This window comes from Xenopus tropicalis, chromosome 3 (assembly GCF_000004195.4).
Source record: "Xenopus tropicalis strain Nigerian chromosome 3, UCB_Xtro_10.0, whole genome shotgun sequence".
NCBI lineage: Eukaryota > Metazoa > Chordata > Amphibia > Anura > Pipidae > Xenopus > Xenopus tropicalis.
Window position 1 is genome coordinate 75,228,358 of NC_030679.2, and position 25,438 is coordinate 75,253,795.

The 25,438-nt window shown below is 37.9% G+C and overlaps 1 protein-coding gene across 1 annotated transcript; it reads right to left on the bottom strand.

Moving 5' to 3' along the window:
* Window positions 1-1,800: 1,800 nt before the first annotated feature.
* On the bottom strand, window positions 1,801-25,438 carry abcd2 (ATP binding cassette subfamily D member 2). The gene is made up of 10 exons (XM_004913002.4): window positions 24,318-25,438; window positions 23,078-23,258; window positions 20,333-20,454; window positions 18,709-18,874; window positions 17,206-17,300; window positions 9,885-10,030; window positions 5,198-5,343; window positions 4,632-4,716; window positions 3,411-3,536; window positions 1,801-2,411 (listed from the first exon to the last, which is right to left on the bottom strand). The coding sequence occupies exons 1-10, from the start codon at window positions 25,230-25,232 to the stop codon at window positions 2,201-2,203; spliced, it is 2,193 nt and encodes a 730-aa protein (XP_004913059.1). The 5' UTR covers window positions 25,233-25,438; the 3' UTR covers window positions 1,801-2,200.

The following is a 25,438-nucleotide window of genomic DNA, read 5'->3' on the forward strand; positions in this document are numbered from 1 at the left end:
CTTGCATCCCTGCAACTCGAGCACAATCAAGGGCAAGGCACACACCACCACACTAAGAAGCACAACATAGCTATTAGTATGAATCAAGCAATGTTAAACAACATAACTCCCTAAATACTTAGAGGTATATTTATTTATCATGCTGTGTAAAAAGTGTGAAGTGAAGCATTACAGGTGATGTTGCCCAGGGCAACCAATCAGCAATTAGATTTCAATAGTTAGAAAACCAATTCAAAGCATCTGATTGGCTGCTATGAGCAACATCACCGGTAATGTTTTACTCCACTTTTTACACAGCGTGATAAATATACACCTAAGTGAAGCCATGTGCGGGCTCTATTTCACATGACAATTTTCTGGCTCTCCATAAAGGGATAGCTTCTATACCCTCTAACTAATCTACTTATTTGACTGTGCCCCACTATTACATCTGACATTTTGATCCCTTGTGTACCATCAGCCTGATTTTAAATATTCAAGGGGGACACAGAGGTTCTACAATAAGAAATTCACATACTAAATGATATCCACTTTTATGTATTTAAAATTGAGTGTGCCCCTATTTTGCCAGTTTATTTTTCAATTATTTTTCTATTTTTCAATTATCTATTCCTTTTTGGGGGTTGGAGCACCTTCCCTCTATATTTTAGAGAGGGAAGATTTTTAGGGAAGATTTTTATATGTCGTGCGCCAGTGGTCAATTTTAAATCTCTCACTGTTGCAGTTTCCACTAACCTTCTACCCAATAGATTAATTACACCTTTATAACACAAGCAGACTACTAAACTTAAATCCTACATGGTAGCTATAGGTTACAAGGGTATGGCAAGTGTTTCTCCTGTTTGTGAACTACTATACAGGTATAGGACCTGTCATCCAGAACACTTTGGACCTGGGTTTTTTCAGATAATGAGTCTTTCCATAATAAGTCAACCACCAAATCATTTAAACATTAAACAAAACCAATTGGATTATTATGTTACCAATAAGGCTAAATTATATCTTACAAGTACAGTACAAGGTGCTGTTTTATTATTAGAGAAAAAGAAATCATTTAAATGTAAATTATTTAATTAAAATGGAATATATAGTTGATGGCTTTCCTGTAATTTTAAACTTTCTGGATAACGGATCCCATATCTGTACTTGTATTTTAAATACAATATTATCCAGGCACAGGGTTGAGATTTATGCAATCTAGGATCTAGTTTTGTTAACAAGTGAATACAGCATCTGACAACTCCAACGTAACTACTGCTTACCTTAGCTGGGTGGAGCACTGGACAGGATTATAAATGAAGCCCTCAAGGCCTCAAACTGAGCTGCATTTTTTACTTATGGCCATATTACAACTAGAAATGCTCAAAGCCCATATTTTTCCAAAATCTGAATAGCATATAAGCAATGCAAGATATATAATCACCTATGCCTTGGCTTGAAATTCTCATGCGTCATGCAAAACTTGCACCACTCCGTGTCTAATGTAATCTGAATTATGGCTCTAAAATAAATAGGGATGCAGTGAATCCTGGATTCAGCCAAATCCAAGCCATTTTTAGCAGCCTTCTGCCGAATCCAAAAGCCTGGCTGAACTAAATCCAAACCCTATGTACTGAAAAAAAATTGATGTGCGTGCTTTAAGTGCGAACCAGCATTCCCCCCTTCATCCTCTGCAACTTCTAGGTTTGGATTCAGTTCAGTAATCAACCAAATCCATAACCAAGTATTCTGAGATTCGACTGAATTCCAGGGTTCTCTGCATCCCTAAAAATAAATAAAATCAAGTTTTTATTTACAACATTATTGCAAAAATAAAACTAAGTTTGTGTCCAGGTTTAGATGGTTTGTTTATATATAAGGAGTCCTTTTGAATTTGTACCAAATCACAAAAAAATTTGGGTTTTAGAGTAGAGAATTTTGTGAACCATAATGTATCTAAATAAAAGATTCCTGCATATTGTAGAATATAGCTAAACAGTAGAAACAAATCCATGTGGCACGTTTTTCTGCATAAATTTTAGTTGCAGCAGCACATCTTCCCCCCCAGTAATTGTGAACCTCAGCTCCCAGTATCCTTCGCAAGCAGCTTTTTAGATTCTAGAAGTTGAAGTTCACCTACAGTATGCTAGAGGACTGCAGCTTTGACATCCCTGATCTGCAGCCTTTTACAGGATAGTAAATGTCTGCACTCATTGAGTAGCTACTCCTCTGACTGGTTTGTTTTAAGCACTGAATCTTCGCCTAGGATTTGACACAGTTCATTCAGTCTCTGCTGCATTTTAGGTATTCCAGCAAGTTGAGATTCTAGCCTTTGTTTTTCTTCACTCAACGACAAACGTGTAGCTGTATCCAGTTGCTCAAAGCGCCACCCTCCTTCTCCATCAAACTGCAACAAATGAGTGTGATATTTCCTGTGCAGAAGTGTAAAACAATCCTTAAATCACATATCTGATTGCAAATAAAAAACATACTTGTATGGTTGATGAAAGCAATAAATATGGAAACATGTTCTGTACACCACTTAATAATGTTTTTTGTTAAACATTACATTTTGTGGTATATTGTATGCTGTCTTTTAAGTTGTTTAAAAACATCTTAAACTTTTTTAGATGGAACTGTGTCCTTTTTAACAGGGTTACTCATTGCCATATGCTGACCACAGTTTCAATTATTTACATGAACATTGTTATGATGACAATGTTGATTGTGTCTTATCTTGTCATATTTGCATTATCTGTGTAATCAACAACAGGAGGACAAATCTCCCAAAAATGCCTTTGCCTTCACTTATCTTTGGATCTCTGTAAGTAAAACATATTACTCACAGACATCTAGCTTAGTGCATGTCTTATATATACTGATAATGGATGAGTGTAGAGGACCTCCTGTTTCTTTCTATAGGATTGGCAGATGCACATTACTAAATGGTACTGTAAATGCACTAAGCCAGTAGGAGAGGAGCATCTCTCTCCTATTTCAGCTTTGCTGCTTGGATTTTGCTGCAACTGTCTGGCAGCAGGCTGGATTAACTATAAAACAAAATTGTATGTAGGCAACCATGCCCTGCCCATGGCTGCTATTGGTACCTATAAAGAAAATATGGCACTTCACAGAAGTATACCAGGCACATATCTGTGTGCCTTTTAGATTCCCTCACTTTTGCAATGCACATACAGCTGAAGAGCTATATATATATATAATAAGAGGGAGTTGGGCTATACTTTAAAATGCACCAGAACACACCTCAGTTGTTTTCCACTGAATATACGTTTAAGTATGTGAGTTTATAAATGCAGATAATTCTATGGTTGTTCAAACTATATACACATTATGACAGTGTCATATAATGGGTAAGACATATATAAGGCTGACATTTTGCCATTTAAAAAAATTGCTAAAGTTAATCTTACCAAAGAGATGGTCGATGGGTTATTGACAAAAGGCTTATTCCAGCATCCTTTGCAGCTTGAAATATCTTTCCTTCTACATCTATGCTCACAGCACTTGTGCATTCATCAAGCAATGCATATTGTGGCCTGTTGGCATAAAAATCTTATGTGGGTTAATTAAAAATAGATTTGGATACCCAGTTATTTCATAACTGAGAGTGAAAGAAATAAAAGTTTTGTGACATAAATCCATTACAGAGATATATAACATTATTTCTTTTAATTCCCTTTTAGCTATAACATAGGCTGCGGATGCACTACCTGTTTTCTAAAATGGAAAATATATGCTCCTTTCTGACATGAGCTCATTCAGTTGGGCTTATCTAAAAAAGGTGCATCAACACTATCTGAACTTCCAGATATAAAGAGAAATGTATTTTTTCTACACAAACATACCTGATTCCACAGACTGAAAGAAATCCATATTTTCCCAGCCCCCAAGGGCATGTGCTGCTTACTTTAGGAGCAATTGGTTCTTAAATGGAAAATATACCCCTCTTTTTGACATGAGTTTATATAGTTGGGGTTATGTAAAAAAAAGTTGCATAAAGCTTATTTAAAAAAAAAAAAAAAATTTTAAAAATTTAATCTTAAAATTATTTAAATGTAGTTTTTTACACACACTTAACTGATTTCACAGACTGAAAGAAATCCATTACAGTCTGTTTCTGGTCAGAGTGACCATTTCCCCACCACCTTAGGCCGATGGCATAAAGATTCCTCTCCCTTACCCTGTTCCATCATAAAGTGATAGATTCAGTGACTTGAACTTTCCCTACTTTTCACAGTGGGTGTTGCTCAGATTATCTGGAATGCAGTGTGACTTCAAGTCCCAGAATCTATTACTTCACAACTATTACTATTACTTCACTATTTTTCTTACTAAAACAACACATGGCTCATTGGATTTGCAACTACCCTCATATGACCAATCCTTACAACCATTTATTTACAACCAATATCTCTAGAATGTGGCCTGATGTAACCGGGGAAGTCACTACTTATAAATGAACCCAGAACCTATGCAAAGTTGTGTGAAGTGAAAGACCTGGCTCCAAGAGCTGTCTCTATTAATCACAAGGAATTACCATTGCTAAAGTACTACTGCAGCTAGGCTGTCAACAGGAAGTGATGCTTAATGCAAAAAATACTTATGTGAAATATGTGACATATTTAATTTACCTATGGTAGAACATTCTTGCCATTCCCATCCTTTGCTTCTCACCTCCTGATAAAACATCTTTCCAGTCTGTAAAGGCATCCCATCCTGAAAATACAGAAATCTGAAGTCTGAGACATTTGCATTATTTTCTCTTCTACTTGTTAAAATATATTTTATCTTCCCACAAATCGATTAAGCCACATTATGCTCTGCATGTAAGTGTATCTGACTTTGCCTCATCAGTAGCTAAGTATCTGTATATTGGAATACCTATGGTTCTTAAGCTGTAACAACAGAAACCCAAACCCAGCCTAGATCTGCAATCTGTAACCACAACCCACATTTTAATTCGCTTGGATACGCTAACCCAAAACTGCCCTACCCACAACCAAACCTGCTACCTGCTGGGTTACATCGTCAGATGTGGGCAGGGTGAAGACTGTAATGATTCCTAGTTACACCCACAATGTAAAAGAGGTGAATGGTGGTGACTATGTCCCCTGTTAATCAGTGTAATAAGGGTTCCAAGTGGAATCATTACCGCTATTGCACGGGGACCCAGAATCACAGTTCTCTATTACTTTACCTCCTTCTCTTTGTACTATGTGGTTTAGATGAACAATGTCAAGTATGTGTTCCAGATCTTGATCTTGATATCCTTTCTCATGCATATCCTCCAATAAGTCAGGATAAATTACTTGATCCCTCAAAGTTCCAATGGACATATAAGGTCTGCAAAAAAACAGTAACCGATTTTGGTATCAAATGAAAGAGAATACGGAACCAATGAACATACAAAACTCCAAGAACTCTGGTAACCTATGTTAAAGAGCCTAAACTATACCATCTAATAAAAACTGTGGGCAAAACCCACAGCTCTCTGTTTTGGCTCAAGTGCATGTTTTTATCTGAAATCCACCAGTCAATGCTGGCGACAGGCAGTTTATGTTAATTCTATTGACAATCTCCTCTTTTCGGTTTCTGCCAGTGGAAATGCCTTTTAATTCAGTAATGCCACATGTTTCTATTGCATATAATTAAACCCATCTATATGTGTGTTATATTAATATTTTCTTTACCACAATGGGGTGATTAATGTCCACCCCAGTAAAAATACATTTTTGAAAATCTATATTGATTGGATTGCTGCTATCTCTTCAATGATCTGAAGGATGGACCCTTTAAGGCTTAGACTAAAGTGACAGGGGGCAGATTCTTGGCCTGAGGATAAGTGCAGGCTGAGGATCTGCCCCTACGCTTAGAAAGTCTGATTGCTGTGCCTTTACCTGGAACCACTGCATCAGCCTTTGTGCAGGCTCACTAAGTGGAATTCCATTTAATGTGCCTGCACCTGGGCTGACGCAATGGTTCTAGTTGCAGGCACAACAATGAGATATCGAAAGAGTGGATATGTGTAGGCCCCGAACCACCCCCGTGTGTGGAATTAGCCTTGGTGAATGTATGTTTGAGAAACACATTCCCTTAATAATACTTCCAGGAATTGGAATAATACTTCCAGGATTGTTTTGAATGGTATTGTTGAATGTTCTTTTTTGTCATTGTATTTGCATATTATTGTACATAATAATTCTCACCCCCCCCCCCTCACTGATAAATAAAACCTGTTAAAAAAACTACAAATGGACAAATTGACTCTCCTACCCTTCACAAATCAAAAATAATAATAAAAAAAATTATTTACAATATTTAAAGTTAACATATGTTTGGCTGAAGCGCAACATGATGCATAACAGGTCCAATAGATGTATAATACAATCAAAGGGCTCCAACCTGGTAATGTCCACAAATGTATTTGTGCGGACCAAGGGGCATGTAAAACACCTGAAGCTAGTATGAATTACTAGATTATTGTATTTTATTCCCTAATCCACAGCAAGAAAGATTACAGATGGTCCAGAGCCCATCTCATCTAAAAGAAAATTACATATTACTGCAATACAGACTGACCTATATGAGGATGTGACAAAAATATGATGGATTTATCAGCAGTAAGACAGATTAATTCCCATCTGGATAGTTCTGTTAAAAGGGTTTTAGACAAGACAGCTAAAGTGTAGCATCAGCCATTAGTTTACACATATGTTAAAATATTTAGAATAAACAACACTGCATTCTCTACTCAAATGAATATCTAGAACAGTAAATTTAGCAAGGATGAACTAGTGCCACATTACGTAAAATTTTGCTAAAAATTATTTCAGAAACCTCTGATTATTTAATTTCATATTGTATGAAAAAATGTAAGGCCTCTGTTAGGGTAGGAAACCATGGAGTGGTTCAGTCGCCCACGATAGATCTCTGCTATTGCAGATGACTAATTGCTCTGAAATGGCTTTTCACCGGCAACAATAGAAGTTGCCGGCGGAAAGTCCTTCACATTGCTTCAGTAAGACAAACTGTGCAAACTTCAGAAAACGGGGCTGGCCCTATTGAACTTTAATGCAGCCCCATGGCTACATAACAGCTATGTTAGATAACAAAGATTATGTTAGATATATTACATTTCAGCTTCTGATGCAAACACACTATTTTACAAAATGCACAGTAGTTGTTCACTATATTTAAATGTACAAGAAAGAAGCCCTTTCATTAATTGCTGTCAGTTGCCCTTAGAGTGTATAATACATATAATACATTTTTTTTTATTTCATTAACAACTTTTATTAACACAATACCACATACAGGCATGGAATTTACTATCTGGAATGCTTTAAAGGAGAAGGAAAGGATAAGTCACTTGGGGGTGCTAAAATGTTAAGATTTATCTGTGCTGTTCTCTCCTAACAGGGGCACCAGCCCGGGGTAAAAGGTATGCGAGCAGCCTTACTGTGTACTATAAACAATTTACACAAATAAACCCAACAGTTTTACCACTAAGATCTCCCCAAATTGCCATCCCGCCGGTGACAATGTAAGTTGCTGGTGGGATGGCACACGCGGCGGCACAATTTCGGCAAATCGGCAAAAATGCCTCGCGAGGCAACTTCGGCGATTTTCCGAAATCGCCTGCGCAGCGTGTGCCATCCCACTGCCGACTTATTGTCGCCGTGGGATGGCAATTCTCCCCGTGTGCCAGAGCCCTAATATGGCTTCATGCAGTTTAATTACCATCTAATTATTAGATGGTAACTGCAATGATAAAATACTATCTTGTAATTTATGTGGGGTTCTAAAAAACACAGAATCTCCCATAAAATCCTAAGCTCCCCCATTTCATGCGGGGGCCTAGGTGCCCCTGATATACATAAATATTATTTAGCATCTCACCTACGACAAGCTGCAGCATGGTCGGACAGGGTACATTGTGGGAAATGGGTGACTGTAGAAAATTACAATGTGCAGCTATACAACATTTCCTCACTATTATGGAATGTATGTATATCTTTATTTATAAAGCGCTACTTATGTACGCAGCGCTGTACAGTAGAATACATTAATACAAACGGGGTTATTAAGATAATAGATAAATACAAAGTATTACAATAAAGACAAATAAATAAAAGATACAGTTGCAATAAGAGTCAAAACACAAGAGGATGGAGGTCCTTGCCCTGTAGAGCTCTATATCTATGGAATACAAATATACGCCCGGACATTAATGGAAAGCTCTTAAATTCCATAATACTGACTCTCGCCATATGGAAGCAGACAAAAGCTCACTACAACTTTATTTGGAAATCCAAGCTTCCCTCCGGGCGTGGCCAAATCATACGCTAAACCGTGGAAACACCTTGGCCTAACACAACTCAGGGACTTCTACGATGCCCTACAATTGCGACTATCTGTATAACTTGTTAAAAAACATAAATAAAGAGTTTAAAAAAAAAATACTATCTTGTACTGGGATTGAATATTTTTAGGCCCAAATAAAATAAGATAATTCTGAACACTATTAGCGCACAAATAATGTACTAGAAAATATAAGAGTAATGTTTCAAATAATTGTTACTTTAACACACTAACATGTAAATACCTGTTGCATAATCTCTTTCTATCAATAGATATATAGGTAAAGAGATTGTTTGGTAATTTGGATCACACTATTTATGCCTACTAAAAATCATTTAAACATGAAATAAATCCAATAGGATTCATGCAGATTAGTTAGGATCAAGTACAAGGCACTGTTTTACTCTCTACTCTTGGGAGATGGCCTTGTGGAAGCTTTCTGGATACTGTACTAATGTAGCTGTTAACACTGGTGTCTTTTGGTAACTATATTGTTGCAACACTCTGTTCTAATAACATACTAATAAAAATTAATTATTCACACACAATATACAGTACATCCAAGACCTCATTTTCTAATGCGATTAGCCATGTTTTTTACTCATAATACCCACAATTTTGTTGCATGTTTTAACAAATCTGACACAAAATTGACAGGACTGGAATTACCTGATTTCTAGGATTCCATGATTTTTTAGGCACAAAACTGCTTTGTGTTTTGACATATCCTGCAGTAGAAACCCAGGAATTACAGATCCATGGTTCCCCCTCATCAATAGGCCTCAGAAGGACTGGGTAGTTGCAATAATGCTTGATGCAAATACATGCAAGTGCCAAAAGTGTTTAGGCACAAGTACCTTTAGTGAATGGTTTCAATATGTGCAATAATTGTTTCCATTTTTGTATGACTGCAATTGTACTGCATTTATAAATAAGCCCTACAGTATTGGAGTGTCAGACAACCAAATGTGGAGGGGTCCACTGCAATGTTAGATTTTGTGAACATTTTAACTAATCTTCCTGTTCAGAGTAGCAGACAGGTCAGAGCTGGAACAGAGTGTGCACATGCAAAGTTTTCTCTGTGTTTCATGATTTTGCTGCATGAGTTTGTGCCATAACATCTGTGTATTAGTGATGCACAGGTTGATAAAAAAAAATGAACCTATGCCTGACTCGTACGAGCCTGCTCCCAACCTGAAACCCACCCAAGACTGTCCTTATTTATATACCTATGCCCCCATCCCTCTTAGACATTACTGGAGGGGACAAGCAGGCATTAGTATATAAATAAGCAACATCACCCAGAAGGGGGTTAATTGTGGGAGCTGGCAATGTAGGCAGGGTGGTGCCAAGGACAAAGTTTGACCAACCTGCCATGAAAGTGCTGCATCAGCCCGGACCCCAGGCTGCCCAGTGCAACATTATTGTGTATGCACACAAGTATACAGTTTAGAGTGAACACTGACTACTGATTATAACTATCTAAGTCTTGGAAGAATGAAAACTACAAAAAAACAGTATACCTTTGTGGAATATAGAACATCTTCTGAGGTGGAGGTTTGTAGAGAACTCCTTCATAGACTGGCCACAGGCCACCTAAAATTCTAAAGAGAGAACTTTTTCCACAGCCATTGGGTCCAGTAATTAGAAGATGCATTCCTTCCTCTACCTGAACAGAAATAAAAAGTCAGACTGTTATCAGATCTAAAAGTAATCAAATTATATCAGACAATTAATAAAAAGGGGACTTGCCAGTGTTTTTCAAATCCAATCATGGTGTGTTTTGTATAGATGAGCAAAACCCATTGACAAGTTTTTTAATTCATTACTATACTCACTTTACATTACTTCCTTTGTTAATAATTCACCACATTATCTAATATTTAATTAACTACCATTTCTTTTTTAAGTAACTACCCTTTTAAATGGGACCTGTCACCCTAAGGGAAACAATTCCAAATCCATTTCTATCATATAATGGAGCAAAATAAACTGTATTATTTAAATCTTATTTCCTTCACACTTGGAATTACCAATCACAGCAAGCATGACAGGTGCCATTTTGTGGGCACTGTTATTAAGGCAAGTTTTGTATCAGATAAAGGGAGAGGGGTGCACTCCCATAGTGTAATTCACAACAATACATTTATTAGAATAAAAACATTGCACTTAAAAAGTTGTAAGATCAGTTTATCGTATTGGCTCTAGGGGCAATAACAGATGAATTTAAAATCTTTCCTAAATAACCTTGTTACAAAGATGCCACCAGAAGTTGTACCTCCACCATACTGGCATCGCAGTATGTATACCAGTATATATCGAACTAGTATAAATTACAAAATGACCCTTTTCTGATTCTTTATGTTAAAAGCACTCTAAAAAAAAGCCCAAACCCAAGCCTGCTAGCTCACTTTGCTTCTTCTGACTTTAATGACAACCACCTGACAGCACTTGCAAGAAGACTTTTGGCCTGGAGATCAGGAGTTTTTCTAGGGCTGCAGATGCCTGAGGCAGCGGCCCTAATGCTTTTTGGTGTTGCACTTTCCACACTATAAGAGGCAAATTTCCGGCCACTTACCGCCATGTTAACTGGCCGCTCACTGCCGCCTGAGGCATGGTTCTCATATTGCCTCATGGCAGATAGATATATATATATATATAATCTAGTAATAAGTATTTTCAGTAAAAAAGACTTTTTGTAGAAAGTTTTGAAATCCTTTTTTGTACTTGTAAACAACTCTATAACCATCCTACTTTGTTCTAGAAATTACACTCAATGGCCAGAAGCAACTTAAATTTTTTGTTTTGCAAATCACATTGTACATTTATTAACAGAGAGGGAATTTACTTCCCCAAGAGCACTGTTTTTTTCCTACTTACAGTAAATATGATTGAAATATCTCTAATTAGTTAATGTTAGAAAAAGTGTTGTCACAGCTTGTACTTTCTCTGTGGGAAAAGAAAGTGGCAGTCTTCCAGTTGTAGAGCCTACAATGGAATATCTGCATGACATAGTAAATTAAATTACTAGGAACACATAGCTTAATTATAGATTATGCAGAGTACATGTAAATTATATGTAAATAAGTATTGTATGTATTTAATTTGGCTAATGTTAGCAATGACTTAAACAAAGGCAGATAGATACACACTAAATTAATCCTCTGAAGCCTGAAGGAACCAGTAATTTTTATTTAGGATTTCTCAGCTACCTTAGAATACTGTGTAATGTTTTCTAAACAATGAGTACAGGTATTGTAAAATGATCAATAACATGGAATTTAATGTACTAGAAAATGTTATCCTTGAAGTCACACAAGCAAAGACAGGATTCATTTCCTTACTAGGTCAGCCTAGCTGCTGATTGTTTCCTATCCTACAGTGCAGCATTCTAAGCTCTCCTCACTGGCCCCCCTGCACAGCCTGGGAAAGGAGACAGCAGGAAGTGGAACAGATGGGCGGGACTAGTAGGGTTTTGGTGGAAATAGTTAATAAATTGGCCCAAACACTACAAGCTCTATGAATTTATATCGGTGACAAAACAAACCTATAGATTTTTTTTTAGCAGATTTAAATGTGGTGATCCACAATACAGAAAGATCTCTTTATCTGAAAAAAATCCCAGGTCCCAGGCATTTTGGCTAATAAATTCAAAACCAGTAGCAACTTGTTTGGGTGCTGATAATGTAAGTCCATATTAAAAAACAGCCCCACTCTCAGTAGTTTAATAAGTGATTTATTACAAAAACACTGTGATTTAACAATATGCTTACTGACAGTGACCTTCCTCATGGAAACAAACAAAACTATGAGCTTTGCATAACCTATATATTAATTTCCCTTTCTGCAGAAATGGTGCCAAAAGTGAACACAAGGTATCACACCAACAAAAGCAAACAATTACAGGGCACATGTGTCAGCAGAAAAAAATAAATATAAGTAGTAATGTAAAACAATGTAGTAAATACAAAGTCAGCTAATGTAATGTGAAACAAAACTTATAGCATTCAACAATGTGTCAATATATTTAAGGGAGAAAGCTGATAAAAGGCATTTTGGGTCACTAAACATAGAAACTCAAACATCTGTGCAGACAGAGGAAAACACTGTGCAGACAAAATATGTAATAAATTGGTACCAAATCATGAACAGCAATAAGGGGTGCATCCTGCTGGGTATCATAGCTGACCTTAAAACATTTTACAAATGCACCATGTCTTCATAATCTGCCAAAATAGGGGTTGCTCTAAGGAACCATCTAGCAAACAAGCTGTATGGAAACCCAGCTCTATTATGCAGGCTACTGGCCAAAAACCTGTCACTCAGTATTGATATTGTTGGGTCAAAAAAATAAATAAATAAAAATCAAACCACAGTGAATGTATAATGATGTAGACAGGTATATAGCCCCAGCCCACATGCACCTGCTTAGTAAAGTAATAACAAATTGTTGTATTAACTATAGAAAAGGGGAAGATCATCATTAAAAAATTAAATTCACATAGCCCAATGCCTCTTATTAATGTAACAATTTAACAGGTTACAGCAGGGTTATACAAGTACCTAGTCAGCCCTGATCTTATAAACACAGACACACATATGTGTAAATATATGCTGTATATATAAGAATCTATAGACAGGAACCACTCGCACAGGACTTACTAATAGAATCTTTAATAATTTTATTGAAGAAAACAAACTGACATTTTGGCTGGTGCTTTTATCAAGGTTACAAATCAAGGGGCGTAGAAGTCCCTATAATCCAGGACCACCCACCAGGAAAACATCATTTTGTGAATCAAAACATGAAAACAACAAATCAAAACCTAAACCTAATGTTACCAGTAAATTGCTACAAGACTATCATATATTGTTGCAGTATGTTGCAAGACACAAAACAAATATAGAACATAGAGTAATAACATCTCAATTTTGAAGCAAGTGGATCAAAGACAAAATCAAAATCTGCAAGTTATTAGGAACAAGAGTGCACCCACCATATAGTCAAGAGAAGAGCAAAATAGTAGATAGAAACAAGACGTGCCATGATCAATATCCCATAGAGGGTTTTTTCAATACACATCTAAATACTTATAAAGTGAGACAAAATTGGAGTAACTGCAAAATAAAGTCTGGATATGGTCTCGGTTATTAAGAAGAGCATCTCTTACTATACTTAGCCCTTCATCGGTTGCTATACCAGTATATACAGAAGAGACATCCATTGTAGCCAGTTTAACACATGCAGGAAGAGGTGAAGACTTAAGAAAATCCACAGAATATATGTAGGGATTTTGCGCACTAAGGGCTGTAGGCAATGGTCCACAAATATAGGGGTTGAAATAGAGAACTGCATGTACCGACTATAGGTCACCCTGGAGGAGATGTTAGGTTTTTATGAATCTTAGGTAGTGTGTAGATCAGTGATCCCCAACCAGTGGCTCATGACAACATGTTGCTCGCCAACTCTTTGGATCTTGTTCCCAGTGGCCTCAAAGCAGGTGCTTATTTTTGAATTTCTGGTTAGGAGGCAAGCTTTGATTGCATAAAAAACTAGTGTAATTGCCAAACACAGCCTTCTGTAGGCTTCCAGTCAACATAGGGACTACCAAATAGCCAATTATAGCTCTCATTGGCACTTCCATGAACATTTTTCATGCTTGTGTTGCTCTCCAAAATTTTTTCCATTTGAATGTGGCTCACAGGTATAAAAGGTATTTTAGGGATCCCTGGTGTAGATAATAGGGCAGATGGGAAAATCTTGTGTAAGAAAGTCAAACGTATTTTCAGTTAAATAAACTAGGGACAAACCAACTTGTAGGAACAAATCAATCTGCCATTTAAAATAAGAGGTTGGGTCCCTAGGTAACTCTCTATAAACCTTCTCATCTGTTAGTTGTCTTAATGTATGCAAAAATTTAGTTAAAATTCCACACGTTTTTCATGGTTTTCGGTAAATTTCCCTGAAAAAAATCGTACTTTGCGCAAAGAATATGAACATTTCAGAATTCGTTAAAGCTTGGGTTACACTTTCATCGGGACTATCTTTTCGCCAGGTTTGATCTGTCGAGTGCCATTGAGTCCTATGAAAATCTTTCAAAGCCAGAAAGGTTTTCATGGCATTAACAAACTTTTCATCAGGAAAATTTTTTAACTTTAGAAACGCAATTGCAATATTTTCGTACAAATGATAAAGGCATTGTTGAGACATTTTAGAACTTCAGAAATTATTGTGGTTACTTCAAAATTATACCATATTGCATTTTGAGGCCAGAAAAAAACATATTTTAGTATATGTGCCCCTTAAAATGCTGTGATCAGTGTCAAAAAATGTGGTATAATTTGTCTTGGTTGTCCCTTTGCCCTACCCCTAACCTTTAAAGGGGTTTCTGTGTCATATTTGTGAATTAGTCATATAGGGAGATGAGTCAAACTGATATAGTAATAAGACCATACCCCCCAACTGTCCCGCTTTCCGCGGGACAGTCCTGATTTTAATAGCGCATCCCACTGTCCTGGATAGTTCCATAAATGCCCCATGAATGGCGCTCCTTCTTCTTCAGCAGCTCCTTGGTGTATGCGGTTCCTCTGTGTATGCGGCTCCTTTCGTGGCGGTGACAGGCCCTTTTATAAGGTTGCGCCCCGTGCGTATTGATGTCACATGTACATACAGGGCGCAACCTTATAAAAGGGTCTGTCACCGCCACGAAAGGAGACGCATACGCAGAGGAGCCGCTGAAGAAGAAGGAAGTACTGTGTATGGGGGGGCACTGTCTCAATTGGGGGCACTGTGTATGGGGTGTACTTTCTATGGGGGCACTGTGTATGGGGTTACTGTCTATGGGGGCAGTTGGGGGCCCTGTGTATGGGGGGCACTGTGTATGGGGGTACTGTCTATGGGAGGGTACTGTCTATGGGGGCACTTTCTATGGGGGCAATTGGGGGTGCTGTGTATGGGGGGTACTGTGTATGGGGGCAACTGGGGGCACTTTCTATGGGGGGCATTGTGTATGGGGGCACTGAGTATGGGGGGTACTGTCTATTGGGCCATTGGGGGCACTGTGTATGGGGGGGTAAAACTGGTACTTATATGTAGGAGTTGCTATATTGTTTTCCTTAGGTAGTACAGTATGAGGGTATAGCACATTTGTGTCTGATCCCACCATTTCAACTATATAAAAGGAGTATTTTTTGAAAAAAAAAATGGATGGGGCGTGGTAATTGGGGCGTGGTCACAAAAGTGGGCGTGGAAAAAAAATTGCTGCGCTGCCCGTGCCAAATTTTTGTCCCTCTTTTCACTTTTTCAAATGCTGGGAGGTATAATAAGACACTAATCCTCTGGTGGGTTTCTGGCAATAGGAGACATTTTATATAAAGTTCATATTCAGTTATAATATTCATCCTCCCTCAAAATGTGAAATGATGCAGAAAGAAAGATGTTTTGAAAGTATTTTACCTCCTAAAACTGTAATTATATGAGAGCTGCATACACAACCTCTCCAGTCTGAAGTCAGAGCCAAATGAGACATGGGAGTGTCGTTCAGTTTCCCACAGGAACTGGTCACAGCACTGACTGACAGGCTTTACTCAGCAGCAGCAGGGAAAACCCCTCCCTCCTTCTGTGTCTCTCTGCTTGTGCTGCTGCCAGGGGGTGGGGGGAGAGGAGCAAGTAGAGCAGGAACAACTGTCTGTGAGCTTGCTAAGCCCACTCTATGAATATTCACTTCACTTTAAGTAGGTGAGGGTGTCATAGAAGTCTATCTGGGTCAGCGGCTCCGAGAGCCATATACTGAAGAGTCTAAACCGGAAGCTGGCATAAGGTCTGGGTAGAGCACAGTTTTTAAGCAGTTACGGACATATTTGAACCCAAAGGTATTAAAATAAAAGCACTTCCTTCTATTTTACATTATTTTACATTGCTTAGTGCATTGTAAAAATGTATGGTATATATCCCCTTTAACCATCTATAAATCAAAATGTGAACTAATGTGAAATGTCAATTGGATATTATATAATCCTATGCACTCCCTCCCCCCCCCCCTCTTTCTTTCTGTACCCCCCCCCTTTTCCTTATTAAAATGCTATAAACAAAGATTTAAAAAAAAAAAAAAAAAAAACCTGCCTATTCTGGTAATCAGCTGTAATGTTAAGTACCTTTTGTTTTGTAGCTCCAAGGATTAGTGAGAGAGCTGTTGTTGGGAGTTTCTCAAGCCACTTAGTGTCTCTGTAAGTTAATAAGGTATGGAGAGGTGCAGATACAAATTCGACATTTTAGTACGGGTCTTGGACAGATTCTTAGAAACTTGCAATATTTAAAGTTGCTCCTACCAATAGTCGGTTGTTATGAATACTAAAGCCACATGGAATATGTTGTCTCTTGTAGACATCCGATAGGTAGATCCCATGCATTTTCAAATAAACCTCTTGTTTCCTGAGTCTTAGTAGTTCATGGTATTTACATTCACAAAATAATTCATAATTCACATAAAAGCTTAAAGTATTGAGATCCAAACTACTACAGAAATATCCCTTATCCAGAAAACCCCAGACCCTGAGCATTCTAGATAACAGTTCCCATACCTGTACAGAGTTCCACTTGTATAGGTGAGATTGTTTAACAAACTATAAATGATAATCCTCTGGTCGTGTTATAGATATAAAGTTGAGCTGATTAAAAATAAGCACCACATTTATAAGCGGCGCTTTGCAAAAAAAGTGTTTATCTGCAAGCAGAGCAAAAGCCTGCTCTGCTATGAATGTGACCCATACAGAACCCCCATTAAGAACAGTAAGCTTCACTTTACAACTTTTTACACAATGTAATACAGTTTTAAACAAGTTTACCTTAATATTTAGCTTGGAAACCACAACATCTCCATTTGGGGTTATTATAGGAACATCCTCACAAATGATTCCATGGTCAACATCAACTACTTTACCTATATAAAGAGAGGGCTGTGGTAACATAATCATTCATTTCAATTTTAAAGGAGCAACCAGAAAAAGGAAAAATAGGTTTTGCATTGTCTTTTTATTTTGCTTACTGATAATACCTGCACTAAGCTCTACAATAAAAAGCCAAGTTAATGTATAGATGGCACACATCATGTTGTAATTCTGGCTGGATTAGAGTTTGTGAGTAAATCAACAACACTAAAGGGGAATATATATATTATATATTTCCAATATACAATTCATTTATAATGTCAAGGAAAATTAAACATCTAAATGGAAATAAAGGAAATCTATAATTTGTTCTGCTACTTAATGGAATTTTTGAGTTTCCAACAATAGACACCGGGTATAGTTTAGAGCACAGCAAGAGTAATGAAAAAGTATTGATTGTTTACTATGAATAGCAGTTATAATAATAGTATATATATATACAAGGAAGAGTGGAGCACACCCTATAAAGGCTCAAATGCCTTGGGTGCTGGCAAAATGAGGAAATATAAGGACAGAGAGCCGCACGCACAAGGACTTAGCGATTAGTGAAAAAATGTATTTGAAAAAATCCAACGTTTCGAGTACTGACTGTACTCTTCTTCAGGGATAAACCTGTTGTCCATACTATATCTGCTCGCCAGACAATATTGGAAATTGAACAGATATATGCCTGATTTGATGACCCATGGACTGTGCAAAATTGGGCTGAACCAATAATTGGCCTTGTTGTCAAGGACCAGATACTGCATACTGCAAGCTTACAGAGACCCACTGGGCACATCAACATGCAGATGCGGTTTTTGTTCCACTGGATTTTACAAATAGATATGTTAGCTTTTATCAACCTATGAATAGTAACCTTAAGGCTGACACCACACTTGGCTGATTTTTGGCCTGCGGAAAAACACTTGCAGAGAATTAGCCCCTCCAGAAGCATTGTGCTCACCAGGGTGCCGGCACATGCACATACACATGATATTGGCTTGAAAAGCGAGCTCTCTCATGTTTTTGCTGATATCTGCCCTGGGCAGACACAGTGCTACTGGGTGCAGGAAAAGTAGGCTGGTGCCAGCGGAGGGGCTGATTCTCAGCCTGCAATTTTCAAATACATATATAAATATTTTACTAATGTCCTAAATTAGGCTAAACATTAATATGTATATTAAAGTACTGTGGAGTAAAAAGAATATTATGCCTTTCTTAAAGGCTGTAAATCTTAGTACATGAAATGATGAAATATATCTGCAACCAAATTCTATCATTTCACTCTCTAGGTTCAATTTAGTTTCATGAAGCATAGCTATGTAACATTCAAAACTAACAGCTAGTTGCTGCAGTTGCCTTGCCGTTTGAGTGAACAAGTCAAGGGAATATTGACCTACATACATTTATGCTAATTACCTTTAATTTCCAATGGCCCATCAATGTGAAGTTCTGTTTTCTCCTTGTGTTTTTTGTTGTTTTTTGTTTCCTGGATTAAAGATCTCTTGTATATTCCTTTTTTAACTTCATTAAAGACTGAAAACATATTATATACCCTGGCTGTATAACCAGCTAATTCTGTGACCTGCAAAATAATATTACACTTAAAAACAGAATTGTAAAAGGAATACTATCATGATTTTTTTTGGTATACATTTTATTTCTAAATTACACTGTTTACATAGCAAATAATTCAATCTATCATTTAAAAATTTATTCTTGAACCAAAAACTTTATTTTTTTTAGTTGTATCATTGGTGTATAGGCAGCCATCTCAGTGCATTGTGCCTGAGTCTGAGCTTTCAGAAGGAGCCAGCGCTACACATTAGAACTGCTTTCAGGTAACCAATTGTTTCTTCTACTCCCATGTAACTGGAGGAGTCCCAAGCCGGACTTGGATTTATTACTATTGAGTGCTATTCTGATATCTACTGGGAGATGCTATCTTGCTACCTTCCTATTGTTCTGCTGATTGGCTGCTGGGAGGGGGGGTGATATCACTCCAACTTGCAGCTCAGCAGTAAAGTGTGACTGAAGTTTTTTTACAGCACAGGTCACATGGTTGTGGCACCCTGGGAAATGAAGAATATGGCTAGCCCTGTGTGAAATTGCAAAATTAGATATAAAAAAATCTGTTTGTGTTTCTGAAAAATGGATTTGAATGCAGGATTCTGCTGGAGAAGCTCTATTAACTGATGCATTTTGAAAAAAAACATGTTTTCCAATTACAGTATTCCTTTAACTACTCAATAAACATTTACATGTCTGCCTTCACATCGGCTTTGTAATGTAAACTGGCTTACTTACTGAGGGTAAACTTTGCCTGTCTTGAAATAGATGTGACTATGTATACAGTACTAGCAAAGTAGATGTTTAGCGGCATTCTGTCGAAAATATGTGATCCAACTGAATCAAGCATTATTTTAATTCTTTTTAATTTGTCAGACGGTTAATATCTTTTAAAGAAAACACATTTTAATTAATGAAGGAATCACAGAGAAATTGAATGCCAAACAGAGGCAGAATTAAGGCACTGGTCACCAGTGCTGCATAAAGTTGTGGAATACCCACTGCAAAAATTCTACACTAATAAATATTTTCAAAAAGCTGGCTAATAACAGATGTACCCTGGGGTAGTAACAATTAAAAATCACTAATTCCTTTAAAGATGAGATACTTATGTTTACTATCCTAGAAGAGATCCAACAACATTGCAAAACAATTTCATAATTTACATCAGTCTCTGCACAAGTGGATTATATTACTTTTATTACTAGTTATTTATAATACAATATAAGTTCCAAGTCTCACACAGGCACTTAAACAGAAGCAATTGAACCTGTTTGTTTTGGAAGTGTTGGAGGAAACCTATTTAGTCACTGGGAAAACATATAACCCCCCTGAAGATGGTTTAGGATCAAATTCAGGATACTTCAAGATAGCAATGCTAACCACTGCAATATTGTGCCTCTCAAAGATATAGATATATATTAGACTGTACATGTATTTTTTTTATAAAGCAAATGTAAAGTGTTTCTCATACCTCTTTGTATGAAGACATAATTCTTTCAATGGCATCAGCTCCTGAAGCCAGTAGATTCCTGGCTGTAGTGAAAGCTTCAGTTCGTTCACTCACCATGGCTTGTTTCTGTCCATCTTCTAAATCTAAAAGAGACTGAAATTAAAGCAGAAACAAAGGGCACGACTTTCATGCACTCTTCCCCATATCTACAGTTAACAGACCAATATAGTTGGATACATGTATAAAGTACCTCCCATTATAATAAATACCCACAAAACTGTATGTGAAAACACCTGTGAATGGCTTCTTTGACCAAACAAAAATAAGTCAGCTATATGGAATAGGCATCTGCCAAGTAGCCAGATAATTTGTTTCCATTAAACTATAGGCTAAGGCAGCACATTAACCAAACATATTATAATATAATATAACGAAGCATGAAAGAAATAATAAGTACAATCTTTTTTGTAAAAACAGGGTGATATAAAAGCTGCCAAAGTCTGACAATACTTTTATTGATACAGGTATTATAGGATCTTTGAAAGATTATCAAAGAGTTGCCCTCCCTCCATACTGGCTACTCTTTTAGGAAAAAACATGCAGTCAAAATATTAGGAACTATCACTGAAAAAACATGGACATAAAAGAAGAATGTTGAAGGAATTTCAAACACATATTAGAGACAGAGTGAAAGATATTGTGATTCACTTACTAGAAGGAGATTCCATTATTAAAAACAACTAATGTGACCCAAATGATAAATGATTCAGGGCAAGACAATAAAATTTCAACAACAGTAACAACAAGTTTCTTTTTCTCAGAGAGAAAACCAGACTACTCTATGCTAATATTATTTAAAACTTATTGCCCAGAAAAAATATTATATCATCTTTATACAATTAAATGTTATACTAATCTGAAGTCCCCCCTCATACACTCTAAGGGAAGTGTGCTCAGAGGCCATTGAAAGTGCTTCTTGTTGAGAAATTGTCATATGTGCAAACCATTACCCTGAGAAACTTGCAGACATAAAGGCCATCTAAACAGCCTACATACCCAGAAGGTATAGCTACCTTTTATAAAGAAAAATACAAAAGCCCTATGCATCACAGCAGGCATATAGGCAAACCAATTTCACTTTGACTGTAAGTTTAAAGGAACAGTAACACCAAAAAATGAAAGTGTATAAAAGTAAATAAAATATAATGTGCTGCTGCCCTGCACTGGTAAAAGTTGTGTGTCTAATATAATTTATATAAATAAGCTGCTGTGTAGCCATGGAGGCAGCCATTCAAAGGAGAAAACGCACAGGCACATGGCAGATAACAGATAAAACACTATTGTATTCTACAGAGTTTATCTGTTATCTGCTATGTAACCTGTGCCTTTTCTCCTTTTTTCCAGCTTGAATGGCTGCCCCCATGGCTACACAGCAGCTTATTATATAAATTATAGTAGTGTTACTGTAGCAAACACACCAGTTTTACCAGTGCAGTGCATTATATATTTATTACTTTAAAGCTCTTTAATTTTTTAGTGTTACTGTTCCTTTAATATGATTAACTAGATCAGGGGTCCCCAACCGCGGGGCCGCGGACGGCATGGCAGTGGGCCGCAGCACCCCCTCCCCCCCCAGCGCGTCGCATGTATTACGCGCTGTGCCCCGCCCCCCTCGGTCCGTGGAAAAAGATTTTGTGCCTCCTACCGGGCCGCGGGGCTAAAAAGGTTGGAAACCCCTGAACTAGATAACATAAAGTCACAAATGAAACCTATAACAATATGTGTAGAATTACTCATAACAGACGTTTATAACATTAAAAAAAATACAAATTTTCTGTATAATACTACTTTTTGCTATAGTATAGCAAAAAAGTAACAACATTCTACATTCCTTCCTAAACCGTAACCATAATTTCACCCTCTGCAACAAGGTGAAAAATGTTGCGTCATATGCCTGAGTGACAGAAATTAGTGCCAGTTATTTAAGTGCACTCAACTGGAGCAGTGCACAGTGCACAGTGCACTCAAGTGCCAGCTTGTGGATAGAACTTGCATTTTTATGGCCTTTACATTGCCTGCAGTTAGACTGTGGCAGCACCTAAACCTAAATAAGCAATGTGCAGACGTTTCTTCTTTATGATTAAGTGTGCTCTGGCTTGTACTTTATGCAACATTTAAAATGACACATTATTATTATCTGTTATTTATATATTATTGACACATTGCCAAAGTGCAGTACAATGATTTACATCATTCCCTGACTTCCTCTGATGAAGCTTCCAATTACGCAAAATGCGTTAGGAGGGAGGAGATGATAGACCATGATGCACTGAGGTATCTTTGTCCTTTTGGTATGGTTGGCTTTTTGATTTTTGGATAAATTTATGACTGTTTTATGCATTTTTTAAGCATTTCATGCTTGACACTGTCTATTATTTATATTATTATATTCGTTATTCAGGGTCTATGGCGGTATTCACACATGTATCAAGTGTTTTACTTCTAAGTATCTGTATCTGAGAGAGCAAAGGAGAGAGTCTTGAGCCACTGTGCTGCTTTTATAGATGAGATAAAACTTATTATACACACATTTTGTGACTATTAACAGTAAATGGGCATTAATTTATGACACTGTGGAAAAGGAGAGGACTCTGACTGTCTAATTGTCCTTTATATCTGTTTGGGTCCCTTGCATAAACTCTGCAGAACACTTATTAGTGAGACAGTAAACCTGACAAAGGTGTTAATTAAAAATATATAACTTACCACTATCTGCAAAGCCGGTTGCAGTGATGATGGGAACAGCAACCATAACCAACCCACTGCCGCTCCAAACATATTTCATTAGGAATTGTTCTATCATGACATACCAAAGACGTTTGGATAAAATAAGATTGATCTGATCTGCCAAAGCCATATAACTCTTCTGAAGTTTTGTCATCTCTACCTATATAAGAAAAAAACTGTTAGTGGTTTATGTAGAGAATAGAAATCAGTGCTCCAAAGTGGTTTAAATTTTATTGTTATGGAGGAAGAAAGAAGAAGTAGAAAAAGAACTGCTCTGTGGTGCCTGCTCAGATGAACCCCAGGGAGGTGCAATTTTCTGCTAACAGAAGCAGTGACACAAGGTATCAGGTAAGTGATTACAATAACTGGTAGTTCCCTAACATTTAAGGATATTTAATAACTTGGACATTTTCTACAAAAACAGTTTTTGGGTTGAGACCCTAGAGAACTTCCAAACAGTTCAAGGTTCACTGTCTTATGTTTCAAAGTGCCACTTGCTGTTAATAAATCATGAGTTTTCCCTGTGAACCTGAGTGTTAATATTATGACTGAAATAGAACTTACTCAATCCGTAGTTATACTTACAGCAGGATAATAAAAGCAAGAAAAAATGGGAAAAGGATACCAAGAAAATCCACAATATTATAGCAGATCATGCAGTTGGCAGAAATAAGTGCCTCTACCTTGCAGCTCACAATAAATAATGCAGTTAAAATGAATTTGTTGCATTGCACTATGGTAAACATGGAGCTGGCATTCAACTTTGAGGCAATGACAATTTTGATGTACTTATGTAAATGGGTGCCTAGCTATAGAAAGTACAGCATGATACTCTATTGGTCATGCCATTGTGAAATAGGTGGTTATATAAAAACTATTTTAGAAATAAATGCTAACTGTAATGAACTAACAGATATGCGGAATTATATAAAATTCTATCTTTATCATGTCACATTGTGAATGCTGAGGAGGAATTGCTCCCGGGACACTGCCCCAAGGGATTTCAGTATAGATGTGAGCAAGCTCCAGCCATCTATATTCACCTCTCACCCTACTACAACCCTTGCACTGACAGGGGGGTGCTGGGATCTGAAGCCACATAACAGCTGCTGGACATCTCTGTAGTAGCATATGGAAACTGAGCCACATCAGAGCAGGGGGATGGGGGCTTGTGCATCACAATAGCAGCATCCTCTCACATTTCACCCATTCACATTACCTTATGACCTCGATAAAAGGCAATTTCTTCTACATTGGCTATGATTCTAGAGTGCACATAGCGCAGGTAGCCCTTCCTGTGAGCTTCCTCAGCTACCAGTTTGCCGAATTTTGGGGAGCATGCCTTCAGCACCTTGGCTGTTGCATAGACCACCAGGCCAGCTAGCAGTGTAGGCCCCAGGGGGTTGGCTCCTCTGGACCTAGCAGTCTGAATCAGGGTATAAGATGTCAGTACCACGTCCAGGATGGGTTTGGTGAGGTTGGAGTACAAATGTGCCACAGACTGGGAGAACATCATAATGTCCTCAGTCAGAGACTGGTCGGGATTGGCCAATCTGCTGTCCATATTAATAATCTTGTAATAAGTCTGATCTGCAAAGTAGGTCCGGTAGGCGTGGTCCACTAGGCGGGTGCGGAGAGCCAGCGCCAGTTTGCCTTCCAGGTAGCGAATAGCGCTATTCACAAAGGTGGCCGGGATGGCAATCAGAAGCCATTTCATCAGCTGCATAAGGAAGTTCCGCGGCTTCTTCTCCACGATGCTTTTCACAATTTTGCCGTCCAGACCTGCCACATACACTGACAGAAATGTCCTGGAGATGAGAGCGAGTGAGTGCACGGAGAGCAGCCCCAGCTCCTTGCTGAGCAGCTTAGGGAAGAGGATTCTCCGGAGCTCCAGCAGCTGCCTGTAGAATTCCGCATTGACGGCCGGGGAGCTGGGCTTGGGGCTGCCTTTAGAAGGGTCGCATGGTGCCTGCTTGTACGGGCTGCTGTCGCTCTCCTTCCGTCGCATTCTCCGGCACACAATGGGATAGATGGTTTTAAGCCAGTAAGCAGCGGCCAACACCACGGCCGCTCTCTTCAGCGCTTTCTCTCTGCCCCATTTCACCCTTTCCCCTGCCTGTAGTAAATGAGACATCTTAGCTGGAAAACAATAAACCCCTCTTCCCAAACAAACCCTACAAAACGAGAGACCTCCACCAGCAATCCTAACCGGCCATCATAATCTGTACTATTCAAGTGGCTCCATGTTATGGAGGCAGAGGTCTAGCCGCATTAAAGATGCGCGGCTGATTGAACAGTGACAGCTTCTCAGAAAGTCTCATTGGCATTTCGCTGTACGGA

What these genes read in the sequence shown, in the direction of transcription:
- abcd2 (XM_004913002.4), bottom strand. Translation starts at nt 25,232, where the DNA reads ATGTCTCATTTACTACAGGCAGGGGAAAGGGTGAAATGGGGCAGAGAG. An exon ending in CATAGTACAAAGAGAAGGAG is followed by an intron (nt 4,717 to 5,197) that starts GTAAAGTAATAG and finishes CTGTATTTTCAG; the next exon opens with GATGGGATGCCTTTACAGAC. An exon ending in GCAAGAATGTTCTACCATAG is followed by an intron (nt 3,537 to 4,631) that starts GTAAATTAAATA and finishes TTATGCCAACAG; the next exon opens with GCCACAATATGCATTGCTTG.